Source organism: Tyto alba, unplaced genomic scaffold (genome assembly GCF_018691265.1).
Source record: "Tyto alba isolate M040663 unplaced genomic scaffold, T.alba_DEE_v4.0 Super-Scaffold_5, whole genome shotgun sequence".
NCBI classification, from domain to species: domain Eukaryota; kingdom Metazoa; phylum Chordata; class Aves; order Strigiformes; family Tytonidae; genus Tyto; species Tyto alba.
The window spans coordinates 16289669-16315651 of record NW_024881326.1 but is presented as its reverse complement, the minus strand read 5'-3'; the positions used below and the strand labels follow the sequence as shown (position 1 = coordinate 16315651).

General features: G+C 40.3%; 1 protein-coding gene across 7 annotated transcripts in view; it reads right to left on the bottom strand.

The window, feature by feature from the left end:
• DACH2 (dachshund family transcription factor 2) overlaps window positions 1-25983 on the bottom strand; it is a 311886-nt gene that overhangs the window by 2029 nt on the left and 283874 nt on the right. For 4 of the 7 annotated variants that reach the window (XM_042807358.1, XM_042807359.1, XM_042807362.1 and 1 more), the window contains 4 exons: window positions 16409-16554; window positions 15731-15878; window positions 11666-11809; window positions 8550-8615 (listed from right to left, as the gene is read on the bottom strand). In XM_042807358.1, coding sequence (XP_042663292.1) covers window positions 8550-8615; window positions 11666-11809; window positions 15731-15878; window positions 16409-16554 — 504 coding nt within the window. The remainder of the gene's footprint in view (window positions 1-8549; window positions 8616-11665; window positions 11810-15730; window positions 15879-16408; window positions 16555-25983) is intronic. The other 3 variants (XM_042807360.1, XM_042807361.1, XM_042807363.1) reach the window with 2 other exon arrangements.

Below are 25983 nucleotides of genomic sequence, written 5' to 3'. Positions count from 1 at the left end.
TCCAAATCCGACATGTTCACTTCATTAGGAACAGGAAACAGCTAAGTAGCAATTGAATGTTTCATGGTTTTAAGGAGGCTCAGACTCTCCAGAGATGATTTAATATGTATTTTGGATGTAAACAAGAATAAAGATCGGAAGAGTCAGGGACATAACATCTCTGGAGGAACGTCTGGGAGCATGGGAACCTCCAAAGAAGTGAGTAAAATTATTTTCAGGCCTTTGGCTGATTATTATTTTAAACTTAGCTGGGCAAATATCAACGCCTGGGGAGGGGGGAAGCAGAAATGCAAATACTGAACGCTGTGGATTTTGGTTTTTTTTTTTTTTTTTTTTCTTTTTTTTGTCTCTTTCTGATTATCAGGAAGCGGCACGTGACTTCTTCCCATTGCAGGCTGTAGGTGAGTGAGCCTGTATTACAGCTGCACATCTAAAAAAGGTAGCCGCTGACAGAATCTGTGGGATTGGCTGCCCTCAAAAAATCCGATGACCAGTCTTCACAGGCGGTCCAAAAGGCTCAAATTCTGCCCTAGTGTGCTCCTCGTGAGCCGGGAACACCCCAGTCCCGCGCTCTGCGGAGAAGCAGCCGCAGCACGACACGTCCCGGGCGCCCTTGGAGGGCCTGGGCTCGGCCGCCGGACGCACAAAGGGCTCCTCCCGCCCCGCCAGCCAGGCCGCGCGCGGCTGCCAGGCGGGCCTGGCCAATTAGGCCGCGTCATAGCAAGGGAAGGCAGCAGAAATTGCGTCCGTAACTCGGAATTGAAATGGCCACGGGCGTCAGCCGCACCTTCCGACCCGTGTCTGATGCTCGATACGTGTGCAGGCAGGCAGAAGGCAGAGCCCACGGACGTGCGCATGGGTACGGTGCTGCGTTTGGCAACACGGACCCTCTCTGCAAAGAGGAGGGGAGGAATCCGGACAGGCATTCAAGGGAAGAGCTGACTTATCAAAAATGGCATCACTACGGATCAGTAATTTTTTTTTTTTTTTTAATTCTTGATATTTTTTTGTATTTTAAAAATTATTTTGCAAACTGAGGTAAGAGGTGGTCATTGAGGGTACTGCGGGCTGATGGACTGAGTATTTAAACTTTGAAACAGGTTTCATTTTTTCCTTCCCGTTCCCTTTATTTCTCAAGGGAAGTTCAGTGGAGGTATCTGGAATACCCATAAGAGAGAAAGTAAATGCCAACGCTCAAGCACAGTGCAGCCACCCAGGAGATATTATTGATCAGTAAACAGAAAGTGCATAGTTAAATATTTCCTTTTTTATAAAGCTTTCAATTATTCTCCAGAAATTAAAATACTTTCTTGTTTCTGTGTAATAAACTTAACTCCATGGCATTAACAACGTCATACAGCAACCACCTATGAGGAATTAAAGTGTTAGGAGCATCTGTGCTACCACTTACACACGAAAGACAATGCGATGTTGTCAAATTCATCTTTTTGAAGAATATTCACCGTCCCCTCAGTGTAGCTGACAACAAGCTACATACCATTTTACAGCATTTTACTGTATTATATAGCAAAGATTTGAATAAATCTGTGTGCAATAAATGTATTCTTTTATTAGGTTTATCCCTTAATCAAATATTCATTTATGTGGGCTTCATTCTATTAAAAAATGAAATTATACAAAGGTGAGCAAAAGCGTAGATTTACAGTAGTTTAAAGCCTAATCTCATTCTCTAGGGGTAATATTGACAATATAAAAACTGTATAAATGATATTCCCTAACACTAAAATATGCTTATGAGCCCCCTGTGCATGTTATATTGCTTTACAACCTACAGTGAAATGCATGACTGGCTTAATAAGCAAGACATTTAGAAAGGATTTTTTCCCCCCTTCACAACGTATAAGACAAGTAAAGACCTCACAATTTCTCAGTGAGCCAGAGTCTGTGTTAATAATTGTAATTTTCCCTCAGGATGGTGTTGTCTTCCCTGAGTTGTTAGTCTAGGGTACACATTCATCTCTTGCACTCCCTTTTAGCAACAATATCATTGTTTGTCTTTTTCTGTCACAGTTTTAATGTGTGTTTAAAGGACAAATCCAAAAGCAATAATTATCACATGCATATTTATTCACTTTTTTGTTTTTTTTTTTTTTTCCTTTTTTAGCCAAGATCTCTGAATTTTCTGAACTGTTTGTGAGACTTTGTTTGTAGTATCTTTAAGTTAGTAATTCAGCTGTATTTCCACGAAAGTACTTTAAAACAAAACTTCCATGTGTACCCTCACAACTTGCATAAAGAAATGCACCCCAGTAATGCTGGTGTGCAAATCCTGCCCAGGAAGGGGAGCAACGGGACGGCGGCGGCTAGCTGCGCTTCACCGACACGGCTACGGCTTGGGATTGTTCAGGTAATGGCTGCACACGGTAAGCTGGTCATTGGGGGAAGGAGATTTGGGATCTGCTACATAATGAGAAAACAAGGATAAATTTGTTGTATCAGTAGCTGTAAATTATTAATGTAATTTAAAAAAATAAACCCCAGCATTGTATGTTGCAGAGAATGTGGGTAGCAGAGATGAAATGATAAAATAACAATCCTAATTTGCCAATTTAGATGAAGGAGGATTTGGGGAGCTGCTAAAATAAAGGTTAGGTAGAGCTGAGATGTGGCTGTGTTTCTGTGGGCAGAAGCGCAGCAGGGGGGTGGAGGGCAGCCACGGGCCAGGCCCGTGTGCTCAGAGGCTTTGCACAACTCCAGCCTGAGAGGTTGATGCAAAGAAAGAGTCTGGTATGCTACAGCAAATATACTGGGCAGGAGCTGATCTCTCCCCCCTTCCTAGGCAACATAAACAGTCAGCATTTCAGCTTGGGCAGAGCCAAGCTGGGTGTTGGATGCAGCAACACACGGAAGATACAATGCCATAGCAATAAATCTAAGCTACAAAGCTGGGGCTAACCAGTTTGAGTCAGTCTCTTACTTTGCAGAAAGAAAAAGAAAAATCAGGTAATAGTTTGCTTCTGTTGTGGATGACATCCCTCAAAAAACCCTCCTTCCCTTGGCACCTCTTGGCAAACAGGAGTGCTGGCTGGCCTGGAAGGTGGCTGCAGGCAGGCCCCTGCCAGTGGGGTAAGGACCACAGCAATTACAAAAAGCACAGCAAAAGAACCCTTCACTACTGTGAAAAAAAAAAAAAAAAAAAAAAAGACCTGGCCTGCAGCCAGTTCTCATGCTTTTGGGCTAGTCAGTCAGCTGAATTATGAGTAAAACTGACTTCTTTGCCTGTTTATTGGTTGTCCAGCAAAACTTTTCCCTTCCATTTATCTGTAAATATTTTCCAAACTGAGCAGTGAACAAGAAAAAATAACACACCATGAGCAAGGCGTGCTTTCCTCTAGACTCACAGAAGGGTGCAAACAACAAATGCTGCTTCTGAGAGCAGCAGTACTAATGAAGTTTGGTTTGCTTTCTTTGAATCCCTCGTTCTTTCATGCCATCGCTTCTTTCCCGCCCCTGCAGCTGTGCAGTCTCTGCCCTCTCACGCTGGCTGGCGAGGAGCCTCCCCCCGGGCAGCGGTACCAGACCTCCCCTCCCCGCGGGCGCTGGTTCCCGCACTCGTGGAGGTGCTGCACCGGGGCCTCCTCCCCGCTTCCTCTGTGCTTAGGGCTACTCAGCTGAGTCTGCCAAGTATTTCCACATCCATGTTAACGGACCTAAAAACTTGTACAATAAACAGGATTTCTACTAAGTAACAATAACCCAGGACAAGGTTCACTATACAGGTGCTGGATTGCCACTGTCAGTTTGAGCAGACAAGGAGATAACATAGTGGTTCCTGCTCAGGAAATGCTCAAACCTACTGACACTGAATTACTGACTAACCGTTTTAGCCCTCTGTAAGAACAGAAAGGTATGGACCTTCACACTCCTGGGGAAACCTTTACCCACCTTTTGTTTCCAGTAAATCACAAAATCTCAGCTTCCTTCCTCATATGTGTGTGCATGTGCTTACGGAGAGAGATTCAGAAAACCACCACACGCCAAAAGTAGAAATAACACCGAGAGTAACCTCAGCAAAACTGTGGCTTTTAAAGCCCTGCATCTGTATCACCTGCTGGTGAGCCATGTAGTCAGCCAGCACAGTAATCTCATGGCTAGGTACTAAAGAGGGCTCTTGTCTTGGTTAGCAGCTAACGAGACGGCTTTCAGCAGCGCGTGGCCGGCGTGTGCACGGTATGACAGTCCGGTAATTGCACACAAACTTTGACAGAGTTTGTCTAGGAACCCTACAATATGACACAGCACAAAGTAACTACTGGAGGTTTAGTAACTCAGAGCATCCAGAGCAGGACATGCTCTAGGGACAGAGCATGGCTTGGGCAGGAGGAAGAACGAAGGGCTTAAGACTCAACAAGACAGCGAAGACCTCACAAGGCAAGTATCGGGCCTCAGTTTAGTTTCATCTCAAGTTTCTAATCACAGGGTTCTGTGGTTTTTCTTCTGTAAAATTGTGTGTGAACATTTTTTTCAGTGAAAGCAAGACCAAGACATTCGCACTATAATTTCCAAGATGTTGAATTTGTCTCTTACAGTTGTAGAGTACTCTGAAATTCCCAAATTCCATAGCATGGTTGGTTTCAGTGGATTGCAGCATTTGGAGGTATAATTTGATACAATAAGGAAGTTGTTAAACCTCTAAAAAATACCATCCCTCTCTTTTCTGTCCCCTTTGCACCCTTTTCACCATAGGCTGGATTTGAAAATTGACTGGTTATATCAGAATATTGAAAAAATATAGCGTACGTTTCTAAATAACAGAACCCAAAATATGTTCCAAATTTCAACAGCCCTTCATCTTTGGCAAACAGGTAAAAATAAAAAGTTACTCAAAGTTACTGAGAGTTTTTGTGCTAAATCTCTGCCAGATTACTTCACAAACAAAAGCATCAGCAGCCCTGGGTCACTTTCTTGTCACAGGTACAGTGAACCACATTTCCTTTGAACCATGTTTTCACCTCAGGAAAGTCTGTCCGCCTGTGCTGCTGCCCCCTTCTTGAAATTTAGTCTTTTATTTTTTGTAAATTGTTATCATCAGGTATTATAGTAACATCTATTTTTTTAAATTTTAAGATAACATTGCTTTGCTGATTGTTCCAATATCCCCTAACAATGAAATATAGTAATACAAAAGTTAACTAAGGTATAAACATGCAAAAGGAGAAGTCTCCCTGTGATCATAAAATGATGTTATTTTCTGTTCAGCAGTTCATGTTACTGCTGTTCATGCTAATTAATTAAAGGAGCTGTTGCTGTAATGTGCAAACAGGGAATCTGAGAAACTGAGAGGGCTTTTAGGTCTCGGAGTGAAGTTAAGTCAATCTGGGCGCGGGCAATCAAATGTAATGAAATCACTTGTCAGTGCTAAGCTTGCAAAAACTGTGAAGTTTGACTAGGGAGTAAAAGGATTATAATTAGATTTCCAATAGGATAATAACTAAATGGCAGAAAGCAGTAAAGAGAAAATATTACTTTGTTAGCTAATGGTGCTGCTGTTCGGTTTTAGTTTTTATCAGCACACTTGTAGTTGTGCTAATTTAATTTGCTTTTATCAGCAAAAATGCACTACTCGAATGGTACTTGAATGTCATTTGCAAAAATCATTGATCTGAAGGTGCACTTAATGACACCCAGTATGTTTATTTTATGTGAAACGGAGATTGGTTGATAAAATGGTTGATGCACTATCTTGCTGGCCCACAAGTGAGTTATGGAAGCAAGACCAGAAGGGTGTCTGTGGGCATGCATCACCCTCTCCAGCACCACTCAACTATGCAGGGGGCTTCGTGACTACAGCAACTATTACTTTTCTATTTTGTCAGCTAAAAAGCTTCTCTCAGATCAATCTATGCTGACCTAGAAACTCAGGTATGCGGAGGGTGGAGGTATTAAGACTGTCAAGTTCAAAAAAGTTAAGTCTCATCTGCACAGAATTTCCATCCAATTAATATACAAAGCATAGAGAAAATGAGTCAACTAAATGGAAAAGATGTATGATGCAGATCCGAATCCCAGCATATGAACAGCTTGTGTTAATAAAATAATTTTAAGAAATGAGCATAAAATATGATACGACTTAATCACTGTGAAAGGTAGCTGTGCAGTATTTTTGTAATCTTCCTTTAAACAGTCTTAAGGAGATACTGGCAGGGAAACTAATTGAATTTCAAAGGAAAGGCACTGTGTGAATGATAGATTTCTGTCCAGCAGAGCTATTGACAACAGAAAAGGAAAGGTCTGCATTGATGATAAAGCTTATTTTTCTGTGCAATAGAGATTTTGGAAGCTTGGAAACAGCTTTGTATTAGGGACATGTGTTTTGACCCTTCCACCTCCCAGTGCCCAAAAAACAAGGGCAGCAAATGAAGGGGGCAACGAGGGAGTGTGCTCAAATTGTCGAAGACAGCAGTGCAATGCTAGCTGTCAGGTACAAAAATTGTAATCAAAGGAAAAGAGAATAAAAAGGTATTACAATATCAGCATAAATAAAAATGAAAGAGATGGGGCTACAGGACAGAAACACTTTGAAATCTAAACAAGCCCTACAGAGAGCTCTTCAGAAACCTCTTTATCAGCTGAGAGTTCTTAGTGAAAAACTGGCTAAACTCATCACACATTTACATATGAACAGGATTACCCCAGCAAAGTCACAGCAGTCAGCGTACGCTGTCATTCACCACGGTGGTGAAGACAAGAGATGCTTTGGCACTGAGGAGCGGGGGACAGGTTTACAGATCCTACTGCCCACGTCACGTTCTGCTCCCACAGAGCAGCACCAAGCTCGGGGACACTGAACACAGTGGATGTCCAGTTCTCCCTGCGTTCGAGCTTTTAACCTGAACAAAAGCTTCATGATCCGAAGCCTGTTAAAACTAAAGAATGATGTAATTGGGATCAGATTAAAACAAAAACCCAAGAAACCAACCTGAAATAAAAATCGTAAAGTTACAAGCTTTTTTTGTGTATCAATAGACTAAAGGAAGTGTAGGAAAGTTAAGTAAATGGTTGTTGGAAGTGGCTATGCATCACTTTCCCCACAGTTATTTATAATAATTTTTGATGGGAAGACACATTTGAGCCAAATGTAACTTTCTTGCTTCATTTGACAATTGAAATTAACTTCCTGTTTTTACAAGATTCTGTCCAGATGCATCTTTGACTCTCAGAAACTTTTTGGAAGAGCACTGAGCATTCATCTCAGCAGGTATCATAAATAGATCAGAAACATTAGGAATATTTTGCTTGTCAAATTTCAATACATGTGTCCCAAGTGCTTATCCAATATTTTGACTATTTCTGGCAGTAATAATTTCCCAATTGCAATATTTAGAGCACAACTCTGATGATATATGTGTGTATATATATATACACACATATGTTATAGGTATATATATATGCATTGCAATAAAGCTGTGATTCTCCTTCTTTGTAATACATAGCATATGAACCTAAAATCACAAAAAGAGACAGAAGTAAAAATATTTGAAAGCTTTCCTGCACAATGACAGATGGACAGCAGATGCATACCAGAGGTATGCAAAGTCAAGCCTTTAACAGTTGGGAGATGCTAGAAGTTACGTTCCTATCTGCAACCATACTGCAGTCCTTCTTCTGTCTGCACAGAAGGGGACTGCCTTCAGTTACTTCAACGCACATTACTTTCTGCACATTACCATGACATGACTCAGTAGAAAGGGTGGGAGTGCTTTCTAAGAGCAGCAGCTCTATTGAAACAGGCAGCTGTCTCCAGGCTGCTGGGGTAGCCAGCACAGAACTGAGCGGTGTGCAGTGAACACAGCACAGGACTAACGGGAGAAGAAGGCTGGTTTTATAGAAGACCAGCACTACAAAGCCGGGCTTTCTCCAAAGTCAGAGAATTTCTACGTTCAAACTGCTCTGACCAAATTTTATCACAGGTGACTATGGATTTTCTGTGCGTCTCAAATAGGCTTCCAATGGTAATGGAAACAACCTTTAAGATCTCTGTTTCTCAGCGCCCCTAACTGACGATTACACAACTCCCTTTGGTCACAGGCCTACAGCCAGAATGCATTTATTATTCTTTGAGAAGCACTGAGACAATACATGAATGTTCTGTATTTACAGTCACTGAACAGGGAGGAAAAGGGAGCGCTGTATAATTGCTCCTAACATGAACATGACTTTCCTCTTCCACCTACAGTTTATGTATTTTTTGAAAACACATATGATATTGATAGAGGGGCAAGGATCGGAGGTAAAATATTTTAAAAAGATAAATCATATGTAAAATTACTTTTGAACTAAGAGCACATATCTGATAGCTAAATATGACTTTCCCACACCTCTATTTAAAACAAATATAACTTCTGGTCTTGTAAAGTACTGATCTTTCACAGGTTTGCTGTATTGAACAGGAAAACAAAATGAAGTTGTGTAATTTACATTTATCTTAAAGCAGGAAAACAGAGACAAAAAACTATTATGCACTTCATTTAATTTTTAATATGGCTCATGACAAACATGTATGTGATGGGATGCGGTACATACTGCACCTTGCATTGCTGCACTGTCATGTTGGGTTCCGTTGTGTTCTATTTCCATATCTGGGATTCCAGCATCTGAAAGATGTGACACTGAAGATTAATGCATTCCCCTTTGCTCTTCTCTCATGTATCTTTAGAAAAATATTTATAGCAAACTAGGATGATCTCCAAGTTGCACGGTCTTGCATAAAACATTTGGTCTTCATAGGATTTTCAGTAGTAAATTGTTTCCAAAATGTGCAAACATTACTGGTCTCACAGTGAATTATTTTTAACATGCTTCACATTTGTCTGAGAATCAGATAATAACCAACACATGATATTAATATGTCTATAAAATTCTCTTGGAGAATGAGGGCATCTGACATACTCAAAATACAAGATGAAATTAAACTGTGATAATATTAAACTACATTGACCCTCCTGGCCATATACCTGCAAAGTACAGAATGAAAGAATACGGCCAGTGCCAGTCAGTATCTTGTGTGTGTGCGTGTGCCGGTCGGTATGAGTGCATGTTATAGACAAGGACTGTGCAAACTGCAGCTGAAAGGCTCAGCTCAGATGTTGCAAGCATGAGTTACCACCCAAATCAAAATTACGCATGTGATGTTACGTGAAACATTTCCACATTTCTGAGAAGAGATTTCCAAAGTGGATCGTGCTCTTTTTTTTTTTTTTCCCAAGTTGAAAAAGAGTCTCATAATGATATGCACTTTTGAACCATTTAATTTCATACTGATAATACGTCTGTATGCACAGCCTTTCAGGGTGGGGGCGGGGGCCCAAACGCCCCAGGGTGTTATGATAACAGATGCCATTATCCACCTTGTGCCAACAAGGATTAGCATGAAGGGTATGTGATTTGAATCCATGGCACCTCAAATCCTGGAGAAACATCTGCTTCCCTTATAATACAGCACTTAGAAATTACAGCAAGAAACCCCACACCTGAAAGGGACTTGTGATTACAGTTTTGAAGTTTTTCTGTGTAGAAGCAAGCCTGTTCTGCACTTTCTTAAATACAGAATAACTGTACTGTTGCTTTCTCACATCACTTTAGTTGCAGTATCGTTGTCTATTGCAAAGATGACAGTTTGCTGGTCACCCCTACAGCCTAACCAAATTCTGTGATGCAGAGCAATCCGTTATAGTCCATATACAGAAGAGTAGTATGAGTAGTATCTTAGTCATGTATGTGTAAATGAAATATATGCGATGTATGCCTATATAGCCCTATAAATATATATGATCAAACAAATAGTATTTCCATATATACATTTTTTTCTTACAAAATTACAAGTGACTGCTATTACATAGGGTTTCCCCTACTCAGATTCCTGTTTTGAAGGAAAGTTCAGGGCACTGATCTATTAATCTAAAAAGGTTCTTTCTCTTCAAACCTTTTCAAGTGCATGTTGTATATATGTAAAATGACAAAGTCATCTGTAACTAATAACAGCATCTGTTAAATGAGACAGACTGTCAGAGTTAAATTAAAAATATTCAGAATAGCCCTTCACATTTTGTTGTCATAAAATTGTACCTGCAATTAAATTGTGGATTAAGATGCTAATGAGCTACCTGATTTGCATGTGCAATCAGATTAGCATGTAAATATCAGCTTCTTGCAGGCACTAACATATATATATGACTACCTGAGTGTGCCTGCAAATCAAAATGTTAGCAGCCAGGCCCACAATAGCAGATGTAAAGATCTGTTAATCACATTGCTGGCATGTTGGTACCCTTTAATTTGTGGCTTCCAGAACTGCTGAGTAGTACTGACTGGCGTGTGAGTGGCAGGTGCTTACCAGCAACAGCAGAATCTGTGTGACTGACCTTACAGAACAGCAGGATTTTAGTTTTTTTCTGACATTCATCTCGAGGGGCTGGCTATGTCTGTGGGATCCGATCTGGACCTTCTTTTGACCCAGTGGAGGCGGTAGGAAAGGTTTCTGCTGGCTCTGTCCACCCACTCTCCCTTGGGTCATTGTCCCTCACCACGGTGCAACTGCAAGCTGTATATCCATGCCTGAATCACCACTGTTCACTGTCAGTACATCAGAAAAGCCAGCCAGTCCCTGGTTACAGTGATATGCTGGACTATAAAACCCAGCAGATGAGAATGCCTCTGAAAGATGTTGCTCTTGTGCTTAAAGAGTTTATATCTCTTAGGTGCCCTAGATAAATCACAACTCGCAGTCCATTGCAGAGTGTTGCAATGGCAGTTCATGTAGACAGGCTTGCCCTGACTTTAAAAAACAGTTTGGGTAGCCCTCACAACTGAGAACTCAAAACAAGCTAAACTCATTATTTTTACTCGGCAGTTCAGGCAGTTTTTTCAGCCTTCTTATGTTATTATGGCTCAGTTGCCAGCAGTGCCCAAAGCAGGCAGCAAAAAGTTAATGTAAAGACTACAGGAGAAACGCAGCAGAGACCAAATGCAACACTGATTCATGAGCCTCTGCAGAGATGCACAGACTAAACCTTAGCTACAGAACCTGAAATCAATTAAAACTCAGCTAGGTTCACTCTTAAAGATTCAAACCAAAGCTCTAAACTTTGGCCAGAACTGTATTAAGCAGGAGAGGCAAATCCTCCCACTACCCAAAACATAATGACCCTCTTTAGGAGATTAACCAATTTGCTTTTGTTTCACAAGAATATTTGGGAAGTATTCAAAACCTAGTCAGCTCTGAAAGCTGATACATATTTAACAAACTTAATAGGTCCTGAGGCTGAGCAAACTTCAGCCAAACGGCTTTTAAAATGAAGCTCAGCAGTTCTAAAAATGAATCTGCTGGGAGAGGAGAGTTCAGAGAACCTTACAGGAACCAAATTTCACATTGTCTTAGCTGGCACTGTAACAGATTTCTCTGGTAATATATTCAGCATTTCTTGTCATGTCTGTGTAAACTGCTCTGTCTGTTTCTCTAGTTGCAGACTGACTTATTTTTTTAATTTGTGACACAGAGCACATGGCCTGAAATAGATTTTTAATTATTTCAGGAAAGGATTGTGTTTTTTCATTCTGGAATTGGCTTTGTGCATCATCTTACTTTTTTTTTCATTCAGTTAAACATCATTTTAAGCTAACTGTGATAGGCCAACTAAGACATTACCATTTAACATCCTGAGACCGTCACCTGATGTGGCCTGTTTAAGGGCCTGTTCCACTTGTTCTCTTCTCTTTGATTCAAATTCCAAAGCTTCCTGCAATTTTCTCTTTGCCTTTTTTTCTTTCTTCAAGCGTTTCTGAATTGTTGCTGAAATATATTGTAAGAATGGCTGTTAAAGTACAATTAATATATAATGGAGACAGTAAATGAGTTTATGTTCAATGTTCAAGGGCCCAGTTCTAGCTCAAGAAAAAAAATAAAAATCTGGCATGAACCTGATATAAAACCAAAAGAAACCCCAGACTATATCCTGTAGTGAAACAATGAACAAGCTGAAAGGGTTTTAGATCCTGTTAAAGATCTTAAACCTTCTCCGGACCAGAACCCAAGAGTCTCCGAGCCAGCCCGGTGGGTCATGTTGCACAGACTTCACCAATTTGGACTGAATTCCAGCTACAGTTCTGCAGAGTTTGGTTGAGCAGATCATTGGCTTAAACTAATTTCTGGCAACAGCAGCAATGCACATCCTCGAAATTAAATAAATCACCCTTCATTCTAACCTTTTCCCCTAATGCTGAGAGTTATAGTGCGCCCTCCTCCTCCAGTAGTTTTATTTAGAAAGATAATCCCAACATACTGCTTATGTCTTCCCTGATCACTCCTCATGGATGGAGGAAGTCTTCTGAATGTGGCAGAGATTCACTTTTAGTTATGTTTTCTAACATTAAAAGGAAATTGAATTCATTTCTGCAGGCAGGCTGACTGTGTGGCGTGCTGAAGAATCAAAAATGTCAGTACCAACGTACAGAGTGAAACCCCCTGGAATTAGGTGGTAATTTTTTTGGTAAAAATGGAGCAGTGGTTGGGTTAACTTTGAAGCAGAATAACTGAAATTACAAGAGCCACTGGCCAAGACAGAAGCCAGGTGTGAGGCTATTGAGGAGCTGGGTTAAGTGCGTTACATACTCAAAGATCAAATGCACAGAGAAGGTGCATGTACTGAATAACATGAGTACTTTCATAGTTCATCACTAGTGGGAGAAAAAAAGAGAGAAAGTCAAAGAAAGGAGAGAAAACAAAAAAATCATTGGGTGTATGTCTAGAATCCTGGAGAAATTAAAAGGGAATTTCCCAGGTGGAAAGCAGTCTGAAAACAAGGTTATAACACTGGTAAGTAAATCAAGTATATTATCTTCATTAGCAATTTCTCCTTCTAATTGAAGCACTTCATAAATCACTGTATAGTAGCAGGCTGTTTGGACTTAAAATAGGTAACAATGCAATAGTAGAGTGCTCCTGTACATCTCTGTGTGAGGTCTCAATGCACTTTACAGTTACCTTATCTCTTCTCTTTTACAGACAAAAAGCAGATACAATGCCTTGACAAAGATCATCCACAGGCGTTGGTCCAGCCACCCAAGATTTGGCTGAAAACAGAAGTACTCCTGACTAATCTCTGTCTTAAACCCAATTATAAATAAAGTTAAACCCATAACTAGAGAATTGTATAGTAATAATTGTAGCCAGATGATCGGTATCTTCACTGGGAACCGCTGACATTGACTATGATTGTGTTCCCTCACATATATAAATTCAAGCAATAAAATGCACCTTTTAATCATTTTCCTTTTCAAACCCTGAATCTTAATCCCATATTTAACTCTATTTTTCACCAGCACAAGGTTACCGTTACCTGGGCCAGAACTACATCTAAAATACCTACCTTTGCCAACAACAACCCCTCCTGTGCTCCTGCTGGCTAACAGACTGTCCATATTAGCCGTAGTAAACTATCTTTATTGGGCCCTTTTACACTCATTTTTTTTCACCAGTGCTGCAAGAACACTCTATTGTGTCTCTCCTTTGTATGATCTACACCTCCCTTCCCTGGTTTAAACTGCTTGGTAGGATCTCTACAGGCTCAGCACCACACTTCTGCTGAGCGTCTCCTGCAGCCAGAAAATACTCCCCTCCTGGGCACAGCACTTGTTCCAGGAATTCTGCCATCAGCTGGCACGTCTGACTGGCACGAGGATCAGTTGGACTGGAGGCTGATGCCCACGTATGTTCTCAGAACCAGGAGGAGAACATTTTTATTGAGTTCTGGAAGGGGTCAAAGACCACTCTGCAGCATACGCCAGCTCATATGAAAGCGCTGCGCTGACACAACCCATCGCAGCTCGTGCAGAGGATCGGGAGATGCTTTTGCACTGTGCTGCTTTGGTTCACGTGGGTAGTCAAATTCCACAGAGCAGCACGTAATCCCATGGGTTCATTATGGAATCAAACAAATGGAGAAGTGATGGCACTAGAAAGGGTAGTTAAAACTAAAAGACTAAAAAGAATTCAACCTTAAGCATAAATGCCCTTTAAAAATTACCACATTTTTAGAGTGAGGTTTGCTAGTGGGCACACTCTGGCAAATACCACTCACAAGTATTGGATTGACACAAGCAGTATTTTGCAATCCCTTTTATTTATTTGCTTCTGTATATTAAATACCTGTCAGTTTCAAATCACAAAATATTATTAGAAAATTTATTTAAAAATCTGGAAAAATTCTGGGAAAATCCACAGTATTTACAGAACTTCTTGTGACCACTTGTTCATCTGAATTCTTATTGACTTTCACAGATCCTTCTGGATTTGTGACTGCTCCAGTAAGGGGAAAAAACCCAAAAAAGGGCTGCCATTACATGGGAAATCTCTGAGAGATTCAATAAATTATGAATATCAAAATGTGATCTGTAGAACATAACCCTGGAAATTGAGCAAGCCATATGAAAAAGCCTACTATAATAATACAGATGTGCATTTGGTGATGACCTGAAAGACAAACAATTCTGAGGATATTGATTATCGGTGAGATTCTCTTTTGAGCCAAAAGCCAACAGTCTGTGAATGGCTTAAGGTTTTTGTTGACTTAAATGTGACTTTGGAGGTGCACAGTGTGCTGCCTGTCTACAGGGAGGTAAGTTTTGTTTTACAAAAATACAGCAGTCTCATCCATACTTAGCCTGGGGTGATGCAACATTTCTGAACACTCACTGCAATTTAGCAACTTCAATAACTTCACAACTCGACTTAGAAGCGCCCTTCTCCGCTGCCTCTCACCGAGACCTGGTGCTGCAGACACCTGTTCTACACACCTGACTTCAATTCAAAATGAACAGGAAGACAGTACTTGGCACCTACATTTTTAGTCTTATCTAGTTTGTTCTTTCTGATTTCATGGATGCAATCTAGAAGTAGCTTTTGGCACATAAAGTATTATTTCTCGCCTTCAGATGCAGATTTGAATTTTAAAATGAATACTAACGCCTTTGCAATATCACAGCGAAAAATTCAGATTTACCAATTTAATTGCCTATTATTATCAAAAGCTTCTAAACAGTCATGGTTTTGTCTTAGAAGGCCCCATATGGGGAGTGCTATTGCATCTCACTCTCCTGATGGAAGAAAAGTTATCTAGGGTTATTTGCTTCAGATCTTGCACTTCCGTAGACAATTTCTCATAGTTTCGTCTATTTTGTTGCACTGAAGTTATCTACAAGAAAAACTAGCTGACTGGCACCTAAACTACAGAAAAGTGGGCTAGATTAGTAGTAAGGTAATGAAAAAAAATCACCTAAATACCCAAATTACAGACATATTATCTTTCTCACAGTAAGACTGATTCTCAAGGCTTGGAGGATAATAGCAAAAAACAAAAGAAATTAAAGCTGTCAGATGAAGGAATCAGGCTGGGAATACACAGGGGGACTGGTAATAATACACGTGAAAGCCATGAAACTGAATCAGCTTTCCTCCACAGAACTTGCCAAAACTCTCTGCGGCCAGTTGCCCTCCAGGAAATAATCCTTCAGTCACTGTTCTGTCTGCTTACAGGAAAGTGTGCTTCATTCTGTTTTTATTAAATTTAAATCTTTCATTACCAGTGCTAGTCCACTGCTGCATTACACTGAAGTATGAATGTCAGTTAACTCCGAGTCCTCAATAGCTCCAGCTGGAAATGCCAAAGGGTTATACATTTAATAGATATCTAAACTCCATTTTTCATTCACTCACCTCTGCTTTGCAGCTCAGCTGTGAGTTGCCTTTCCAAGCTCTCTCTTAGTTCTCTCTCTCTACAAAGCTCCATCTTTAACTCTTTCTTTTCCTGCTGTATCTGCTTTTCCTGGACTCTCGCATTGTCCACAGCCACTTTCAGTAGGCCCTAAAACACATACAAATGTAAGATCTGAAAATACCATTTTGTTTCAGCAGTGACAAAATTCATCCATTTTTTTCTTTTACACCCATTAGGAAAACAGAAAAATCAAAAGCAGGAACCTATAGACCTGGAATGCAACTGGGCATTTGCAGTAGCTAAATGTTATATATGAGAAATTTTGTGGCATGGAATCATTCAGTATAGATTTTTCTAATTCATCCTACTGATGTGGTTTATTACAAACGGAGTACCATATCATTGTTGACCTCAGTCAACTGCAGGGAGAAGCAAAGGAGGAATAATGAGACCGGTGAATTTTAACATGACCATTATTGCCAACTATAAAGTCAAATAGACAATGTATGAAACCCTTTCATGATCGATAATGCCATAGTGGAAACCTAAGAATTACATTAAATAAAAGAAATTAGAATTGCAGATACAAGATAGTTTCCAAAACTTTTTAAAGAGTTTGAAAAAGAAACACATTTTATCTATCATGACATAGCCTAACCCTGTAGAGAATAATTTACCTGAATGTTGGTTAATAGAGTTTCTACTGATGAAAGACCATCAGCAAAAAGAAATGGCGCCGGAAATCCAGGAGGCAAGGCCTGTCCAGCCAGTTGGACTTTATCTAAGGTTGGTTTCATTATTGGAATGGCAATTTGGACCTCTTCTGTAAAGATAGGTTTAAAAGCAACATCAGAAAGCATTGGAAATATTGGTAAATGTAATTTCTAGAAACTAGTATTCTGTTTACCTGGAAGTCAAAATACAAGCGCATTAGTAAAATTGACATTGCTTCAGTCTTTGGGCAGCTGTGATTGTTGCTAAGGTAAATTTGCAAAATAGCACAGAACAATAATATCCCGAAGACTATAACAAAGCTGTAATAGACTATTATATCCCAAATTCTACAGAATTATACTACAGAATTATAACAGTATTACGCAGTTCATTAAACCTGAATGACCTTTCTTCATTCTATCATGTTTGCCATTCTGTGATGCGCAGTTTTTGTTGCAATAACCTTGACAAAATTCTAATCAAGAAATGTATCACATCTCTTTACTCCTTTAACATTATCCTTCCCATACTCAGCAGTAAATAATCTCCACTGAGTCATCCCCTCCTGCTTAGCTAGCACCAACTCCATGTTGTCAGTGAAGTGTCAGCGCAGGTTTCCTTAACAAGTACCTTGCTCCTGTCAGCCTTTCTAGTCCCGGGCAGCAGCCAGAAATGCTTTGCTGAGTTTTCTCTGCAAAGGCACAGAGGTACAGTGAGGGCTGGGTGGCGGGAACTGCCGGGAGGAGAGGGCACAGTTGCGCCCAACCAGACTGAGGGATCGCTTATGAATTGCGGAATCGGGGCCTGGTAGCTTCCCCTTCACTCTTTGTTTCAAATAGATCATGTTGTTACAGATCAAGCTGTGCACAGACAGGAGAAATGTGTATCCGGAAAGAAACAACAGCATTAGTAATTATTTTTCAAAAGTCCTTTAAATTTTGTGATGAATCAGCACTATCACCAATACTACACTTTTGAAGTACTACACTACATTTTTGAAGAGGATAATTTAAACGTATTTTAGGTCAGCAAATGTATCTCCTCTCAGATCCCTAGGAGTACTTCTTCCCCACATACTCATTTTAAACACCAAGTTAATTGCTAAAAAACACGAAATTAAAATCTAGCAGTCTTTAAAGCCAAACGCTGTACATTTATTTTACTCTGAAATGTTAGAAAAAGTATTTTTGTGTAATATTCCAGGGAAATTTAGTCTTTATGTTCCCGCACTTGCAGAAATAATGAAGAATATGCTCTCAGCAATTGCTTTTGCAGCTAACGTATTGACCATAAGTTCATGATGCCTGTGCTTTCTAAGGGCTACTGTACAGCCAGTCCTGGAAGTTTCATTTGTCAAGTGTCTTGGTCATATTAACACCAGGATTTAAAATTAAACCGCACTATATTGAAAAGGCTTCCTTCTCCCATCTCTCATTTAAAAAAAAAACCAACTCAGAAACAATCTGACAACAAATTAAACGACACTGTCTCTACAGCATTACTATTATCTACTTTAACAAACTCTGGGAGCAGCAAGCACTTTTTGCTGTGTTTCTGAAACATGCTACTGACAACAAACCAGGAGCATCAGCACTTTTCAAGTATTCTTTGCAATCTCTGTTTAGGGAGTATCTTGTTTTCACTGTGTGAGTTCGTTAAATGGAAAATCTTCATAATGATTCCTCAGGACCAGTGACAACAAAAGCCAGTAACCTCTACACATCTTCACAGCTATCATTTCAGAGCTGCGTTCATGTAATTTAAACGATCCATTTCCAAAAAAACAACTCTGGTAACACACTGAGAGCACGGAGTTCATGCAGATTCAGATACACCATCTCTCATATTTAAATATCTTATATCAGTGTCAAAGTTTTTAAAATGATGCTACACAGAAATAATATCTAAGCCATGGAGTCACAAAAGACCGAAAAGATGTGGCATTTGAAAAAGAAAGTAATACATGAAGTATGCATAACAAAACTATAGCTGCTTTAAAATCTCTAGAAATCTCTACTATTTGGAGATGAAAGTAATAACATTAAATTGGCCGAAAGGAAAATTACTATTGACTGTGAAGACAGGTTGCATGGTCTATGGTTTGTAATGTTACTGTACAGCAGATTGAAGTTTCAAAATAGTATTACTCTTCTTTAAAGAGATAGACACAGCTAAATTAGGTGCTGCTTGCTGCAGTGAGGATCAAATGCAAAAAGAATCATATTTCATCAGACCTAGTCAACACCAGGAAAATAAATAGAAATATAAGAGGTATGCAGGCAATGATTCATTTTGATAATCTGGCCCAAGAGAGACACATAGAGACAGCACACAGATCTAAGCTTCTACCAAAAGACAAATAGGACACAGAGGGTGGGAATTGGGATGACAGTGTAGCAGAGGTCACATCGATTTTCAGCAGCAGTTTTCACACAGATGAGATAACCCTGGACTCTATTTGGCCCATTGTTCATATCCTACCTGTCCCAGAAGCAATAAATTTCCAAGTCCCAGAAAAAGGGCAGTAAAGAAGAAGGATTCTACTTATGACTTCTTATGATTAAGTTTTTGTGCTAACCAAACATGCTTTGCAGACCAAGGTCACATTGCATGTTAAAGTCTCTAATAGCTGAAAACTAGAAGAAGCATATTATGTTTTAGCGGCGTATATGGGTGGAAACTGTCAAACCATTCATCTTTTTTTTTTTTTTTTTTTTTTTTTCTGATTGAAATCACACTCTGCAAAGATGAATGATAAATGCATTAGAAATCTATTTCAATCTTGTAATAGGTCTTCACATCTGAATGGTGTCTACATCTTGCCCATATTGTGAGTAAGTGCACAGTTAGGCAGAAATTTATTAGCTAGACTTGAGAAAATGTAATTGGTAAAGCAATTAAAAATGGCATGTGTTGGAAGCAGCTTTTGTGGACTGTATCAAATGCATCTCTTGAATAGAAAAGAAGATGTTGATTTAAGCATTTTGATTTTAAAGAACACTAAAAATATAAATGCTAAAAGCTGCACTCACACATATAGTACAACAGAATAAGCAAGAAATAAAGCTAGGACAACTACAATCTAACCAAGGACACAAACAGCCTGTCTATTTATTGAAGCAAAGTGGGAACTACTTTTATCGAGCTTGTTTGTTAAACCTGCCATGCTTTATAATAGCATTCAGGAACCCATTTAGAGTGCAGTCTTTTTATTTTAATTTCTATCTGGCATCCAGATGAATAGGTGAAAACAAGAATTACATTGCAGAGAAAAGAAATACACAGTAAACACGAACAGTGAAAGGAATATTATCCTGGGAAAGCACATGGAAATCTGCTAGAAAGTTTCCTGTTCTTAATTCAATATACTGAAGTATTTCATCATCTGTCTTCTGCCTAAGTTGCAAAAATAGAGATTGGAAAATGAAGCATCAACCTACAGAATGAACGCAGCACTGGGAACACAAGTAACTCGAATTGCTCCCTGCATGACAGTGCATGGCCCAAACCAACAGGCAATTTTATTTGCCAGCTGGTTTATATTCTTTCAGAAGTCATGTTCTTAAACCCATAATTCATATACCTGATACACCTGACATGTCACATCCCTCTCAAAACAAGGTAGAAATATTAAAGCTACAATTTACATCTTGCCTAACAGTAACTAGACCACCAAGTTATTTCTGCACATACACTTCAAAACTTTAACTATCTGGAGCTGTATAAGCATTATTCATCTCAAATAGTTTATAGAATATAACTAACTCATACATAAAATAAATATGTGGCATATGGAGGCGAGCGTAACAATTTATATAAAATTTATAGTGATTAATCTGCTAGTGACTGACCAAGACATTTGATCCCAGAAAGCCTTCAAGCAGCATTAATAAGATGTTTTTGGACATAGATGGCAGCTGGGTCACTCCCTTTCCCCTCCTGTGGCATACAATTTAGAAACCAAAGCACTAAAATGGTTTATCACAATTATAATTCTTTGAGCCTCATATCTGAATGACGGGGATTACATTCAATGGTCCATAGTCAGAAAAGAACAGCCTAGGTATTCTAATGGATCTTTCTGACTTCTAATAAAACAAACCAGAGGATCTGTAACATCAGCTGGCTTGTATCTGCTACTCATCTCTGAAAGTAAGACACTTTTTTATTTGAAATAGCATTATTTGCCTAAAGGTCTTACGGAATCATCCAAACCAATGTATCTTCATAGAGGCAAGAGGTCCCTTGACTTCCAGTTGAATATCTATTTCACAACAACAGTGATAAGCAGTGGTGTCCAAACATGGCTATTTTGACAGAATTAGGGCCCTAATTTTTGACCGCAAAAAGCAGTTTTCCAAAAAGGTGAGACTTCTTATTTTAATTTTAAGCCTTGGCAACTTCTGTGTTGCTTAACTAGAAACTAGTAGATTTATTTTCTTTTACAGTAAGGGAAGTATGAAAAACACGTAATCTGAGGCATTGTTTATTTCAAATACTTTGTATCTGTAAGTCTGCAAGGACAGGGTTATCTGTCTTCAGTGTCTTAATAACTCTGAAAATCCTCCATGAACCTCTGCCTGCCTTTTTCTCCCTCGCTCATTGCTTCTCTGCCGGGAGCTGAGGACTCCTGTTCATCAGTGAGAAAAGAGATACCTCCTCCTAACCTGGCACCAATCAGACTTAGAAATTTACTGCTTTAACCTTGTGATCCAGGTGCCAAATTTGAAGTCACTGCTGTTTTTCTTAATTACAGTCCCTGAATGAACAGGGTCAATGAATGCAATTGGGGAGTAGCTGATTAATCCAGCGCACTAGCTTTAAATCAGACTTTATTTCATTTTCAAATGATTGATATAACTTGATAGCACACAAGCATTTTTCACTACTGAGTTTTGCCATAAAAAAAAATCACTTTAAAAATAGTATCTAATCATTATATATACAATTCCAGACTGCCTTAAAAGCTTTTGGAAACTATCACAAAACAGTAACGTCAACTATGCTCTGCTTCATGGTATCTATGTCCACGCTAGTCCTCACCTATGCACTCTCAGATCAATTGATTTTACCCTAAAGAAGTCTTTAATAAAACCTTTTAATTGTTTTCAACATAGGGGGAAAATGCAGACTGTAGAATCATAGAATGGTTTAGATTGGAAAAGACCCTTAAGACCACTGAGTCCAACCGTTACCTAGCACTGCCAAGTCCGCCACTAAACCATGTCCCTAAGCGCCATGTCTGCACATCTTTTAAATACTTAAGGGTGGTGACTCAACCCCTTCCCTGGGCAGCCTGTTCCAGTGCTTGACAACCCTTTAGGTGAAGAAATTTTTCCTAATATTCAATCTAAACCTCCTCTGGTACAACTTAAGGTGGTTTCCTCTTGTCCTGGCGCTTGTTGTTACCTGGGAGAAGAGACCGACCCCCACCTCGCTAGAACCTCCTTTCAGGCACTTCTAGAGGGCAATAAGGGCTCCCCTGAGCCTCCTTCTGTCCAGGCTCAACAACCCCGGTTCCCTCAGCCGCTCCTCACAGCACTTGTGCTCCGGACCCTTCACCAGCGTTGTTGCCCTTCTCTGGACACGCTCCAGCACCTCGGTGTCTTGTAGCAAGGGGCCCAAGACTTGCGGCCTCGCCGGGGCCGAGTACAGGGGGATGATCGCTCCCCTGGTCCTGCTGGCCACACTACTGCTGATACAAGCCAGGATGCCACCGGCCTTCTTGGCCCCCTGGGCACACCACCGGCTCACATTCAGCCGGCTGCTGACCAGCACCCCCGGGTCCTTTCCCACCAGGCAGCTTTCCAGCCACTGCCCCAGGCCTGTAGTGCTGCGTGGGGTTGGTGTGACCCAAGTGCCGGACCCGGCCCTGAGCCCTGTTGAGCCTCACACAATTGGGCTCGGCCCCCGCTCCAGCCTGTCCAGATCCCTCTGTAGAACCTTCCTGCCCTCAGGCAGATCAACACTCCCCCCCAGCTGGGTGTCATCTGCAAAATGACTGAGGGTGCACTCGATCCCCTCGTCCAGATCGTTGATAAAGATATTAAACAGAACTGGCCCCAGTGCTGAGCCCTGGGGAACACCACTCGTGACCTGCCACCAACTGGATTGAACTCCATTCACCACCATTCTTTGGGCCTGGCCATCCAGCCAGTTTTTTGCACACCAAAGAATATGCCTGTCCAAGCCACGAGCAGCCAGTTTCTCCATCAGAATTCTGTGGGAAACAGTGTCAAAGACTTTATTGATGTCCAGGTAAGCAATATCCACAGCCTTTCCCTCATCCACGAAGTGAGTCACCATAGAGGGAGATCAGGTTAGCCAAGCAGGACCTGCCTTTCATAAACCCGTGCTGACTGGGCCTGGTCACCTGGTTGTCCTGTACGTGCTGTGTGATGGCACTCAAGATGACCTACTCCAAAACCTTCCCTGGCACCAAGGTCAGACTGACAGGCCTGTAGTTCCCCTGATCCTTCTTCTGTCCCTTCTTGTAGATTAGTTTCACATTTGCTAACCTCCAGTCAACCGGGACCTCCCCAGTTAGCCAGGACTGCTGATAAAAGACGGAAAGTGGCTTGGTGAGCACTTCTGCTCTCTCAGTATCCTTGGATGGATCCCATTCGCCCCAGGTCTAAGTGGTGTAGCAGGTCACTACATTATGGAGATTATGGGGGCTTCATTCTGTTCCCCATCCCTGTCTTCCAGCTCAGTGGGCTGGGTACCCCAAGAACAACTGATCTTATTAAAAATAGGAGCATTAAATACCTCAGATTCTTCCTCATCCTTGGTCACTAAGTTTACCCCTTGCATCCAATAAATGATGGAGATTCTTCTCAGCCCTCCTTCTGTTGCTTTTACAGCCACATCTGTTACATTTAGAGCAATGTGGTGGCTTAGGAAAAACTGAGTATTTGTAGTACAATAAAAAGAAAAGGCAAACTGCACAAGCAATGTGTTTGCCACCTTTCCACAGACCTGTTCTCAGGAATTATGAGGGTGTGTTTTCCTGAAGAACGTCATAAAGCAGACACTTAGTATTTGAATAGAAGAAGGAGACAAAAAGCAGAGAAATTAAAATTTCATTAGAAAAGGCTGAAATTACAGTTTACAAATTGTCTTTATCTGTGCACTCTTTATCAAGAGGTGCATAATTATACAGCTTTGACATTTTCATCAATGTACTCTCATTAATAACACAGAAAATGATACCTATTTATAACTTCAACATATTTACAATATACTCTGATGTTCACATGGCACTGACTGTAAAAACACCTGAAAATATTTTATTAATTCAAACCTTAAAAAAAAGGACCTGAGTTAGATGAGATACTAGGTTTGCAATAATAAAAAAATTAAATAGAGAAGTGCAGTAATTCACAAGCTAGACATCAGAAATAAAGTGTTTCATTGCAAGTAACTTTAGTCTAAAGTTCAATATATACAGATTAAGAAAAACAAATACAACTGATGTCACCCGATCATTAGGGAGAACCATAAGCTACTAATAAATATATAAAAAGCCTTCAAAAATGCTGTATTTCATACTCACAACAATTTATGATTTATAGCCTGTCCATGTTATTATTGTACCTGCTTTCTCCTATGAGCTGCTCCTCAGGCAGATTTTGGTAATCTGGATTCCAAAACATTTAAAGTCGTTCTGTGTTTTAAATTGCTTCCTAATTTAAGCAGAAGCTTAAGTACTACCGATCTGCATTTTCCATATGGCAATTTAAAGTAACTAGTTACTTTCAGCTAGTAATAGTACCTTGTCATTCCTCACAGCGACAAGAAGCATTATTTCTACTGACAATTGAGAAAAGTGATAATGTGAACTATTCAATAAAAGGCTAGTAATAAAATTACTGTGGCTTGGAAGAAAGAAGGAAAATGAAACAAAATAAACAAAATCCTCCTCATGGCCATTATCAAGAGGTTATAAAATTTTTCTCAGCTAACTCTCCTATTAACATTCACAAAGGTTTTTTTCATGGTGATTTTTAAGCATCACTGTAGTCTGACTATTCTACTGAGATTTTAAACTGTCAGATGAGGATGGGTAGGAGGAACTTGCCAAGAAAAAAAAAAAAAGATTCTTCAATTTTCTTGGCGGATTCAGCTTTTCCCTATTAATGTTGAGATTATTTCTTCAACTATTTTGTTGCAAATATTTATGACTCCATATGGAACAACAGATGTTGAAGGGAAGGGACAGCAGAAAAGACTTCATTTTCAGCAATTACCCTGCTACTTGTTGTCATACTGTAGGTGTTCTTAGTGCATCTATTTTACATGCCACCCTGTCCTTTCACACACTGCAAAAATGTCAGTTTGGATAATTAATGTAATAACTTTAGTCCAAATCATTTCCACAATATTCATTTATTACAAAAAAAAAAATATAAATAGGACAACAGGAGGAAGAAATCAGGAAGGAAGGGGAAAGATAGGAATTGCTTTCCCAGTCTTTCTGGAATATCTGATCAGGAATCAGTTTCTTGCAAAGCTGCAGTAGGTCCCTAATACAAAAATCTTCCCTTTTTTCCCTTGAGACAGATTCCAGTGACTGCCATCACCAAGAGAAATCATACAAGAAACAGAAAAACAAAGCTATCCAAGAAGCAGCACAATGAACAGTAAAATTATTGCATAAGAGAGGTGAAGAAACGCGGGCTGGGTGTGATGAGGATAAATAGGAACATGTTGATGGTGTTCAAGCTCAAGAAGAGTCTGCTAACTGAACTGTCAGCCTACCAGCAGAGGCAGCCAGAGGTGGCTGGGGAATATCTGTCCCCACCACATAGGTAGAGAGGTCCACTCCCCAGCAGCATCAGGCCTGCTCTGCCATGTCCTCAGGCAGCACAGGCAAGCCAGCTCCTGGCCAGACACAACTGCGATTAGTGAGCCCCACATTCAGATTAATAAACCGTGCTTTAGCGTGTATCCAACAACCCGGGACCCGGGAAGGAGGGGAGGGGGAAGGGTAATAATCCCAGCAGGATTGAGGTAGCTACCCAGGAGGTAGCTCCCAGTTCCCGTAGCTTGCAAAACGGGCAGCCCAAGCTGGCAGCTGCCTGCAAAGGCACCTGAGGCAGCTCTGCCTGAAGCGTGAGGCGCCTGTCCCGGGCAAGCTCTGCTGACACCGTGTACATCTGCAAATGCAGTACTCAAGAACTGACAAGCAAAACTGTGTACCCAAAAAAGGCCTTCTGTGCCTCCACAGTTAGGCAATCTCTTTCATGTCCCACTCATTGTAATAAAAATATACAATGTGCTTTTAAATAATTCTCATCATCTATTCCCTTTATTGCAGTATTTGGTAGTATAACCAATAATTTGAAACAGATCTCATTAGAAAGATTCCATTTTTTCCTATTCACAAACCTCACACAACTATATAAATGCTTCCAGACGGCTGTGATCAGTGGAACCAAATTTTCACCAGTATGGCACATACACTTCTGTTCCCATTTTGCACCTGAAAAACTTCATCTGCCTGCTGAAGCTGCAAACGTGCCACCAGGAAAGGCTT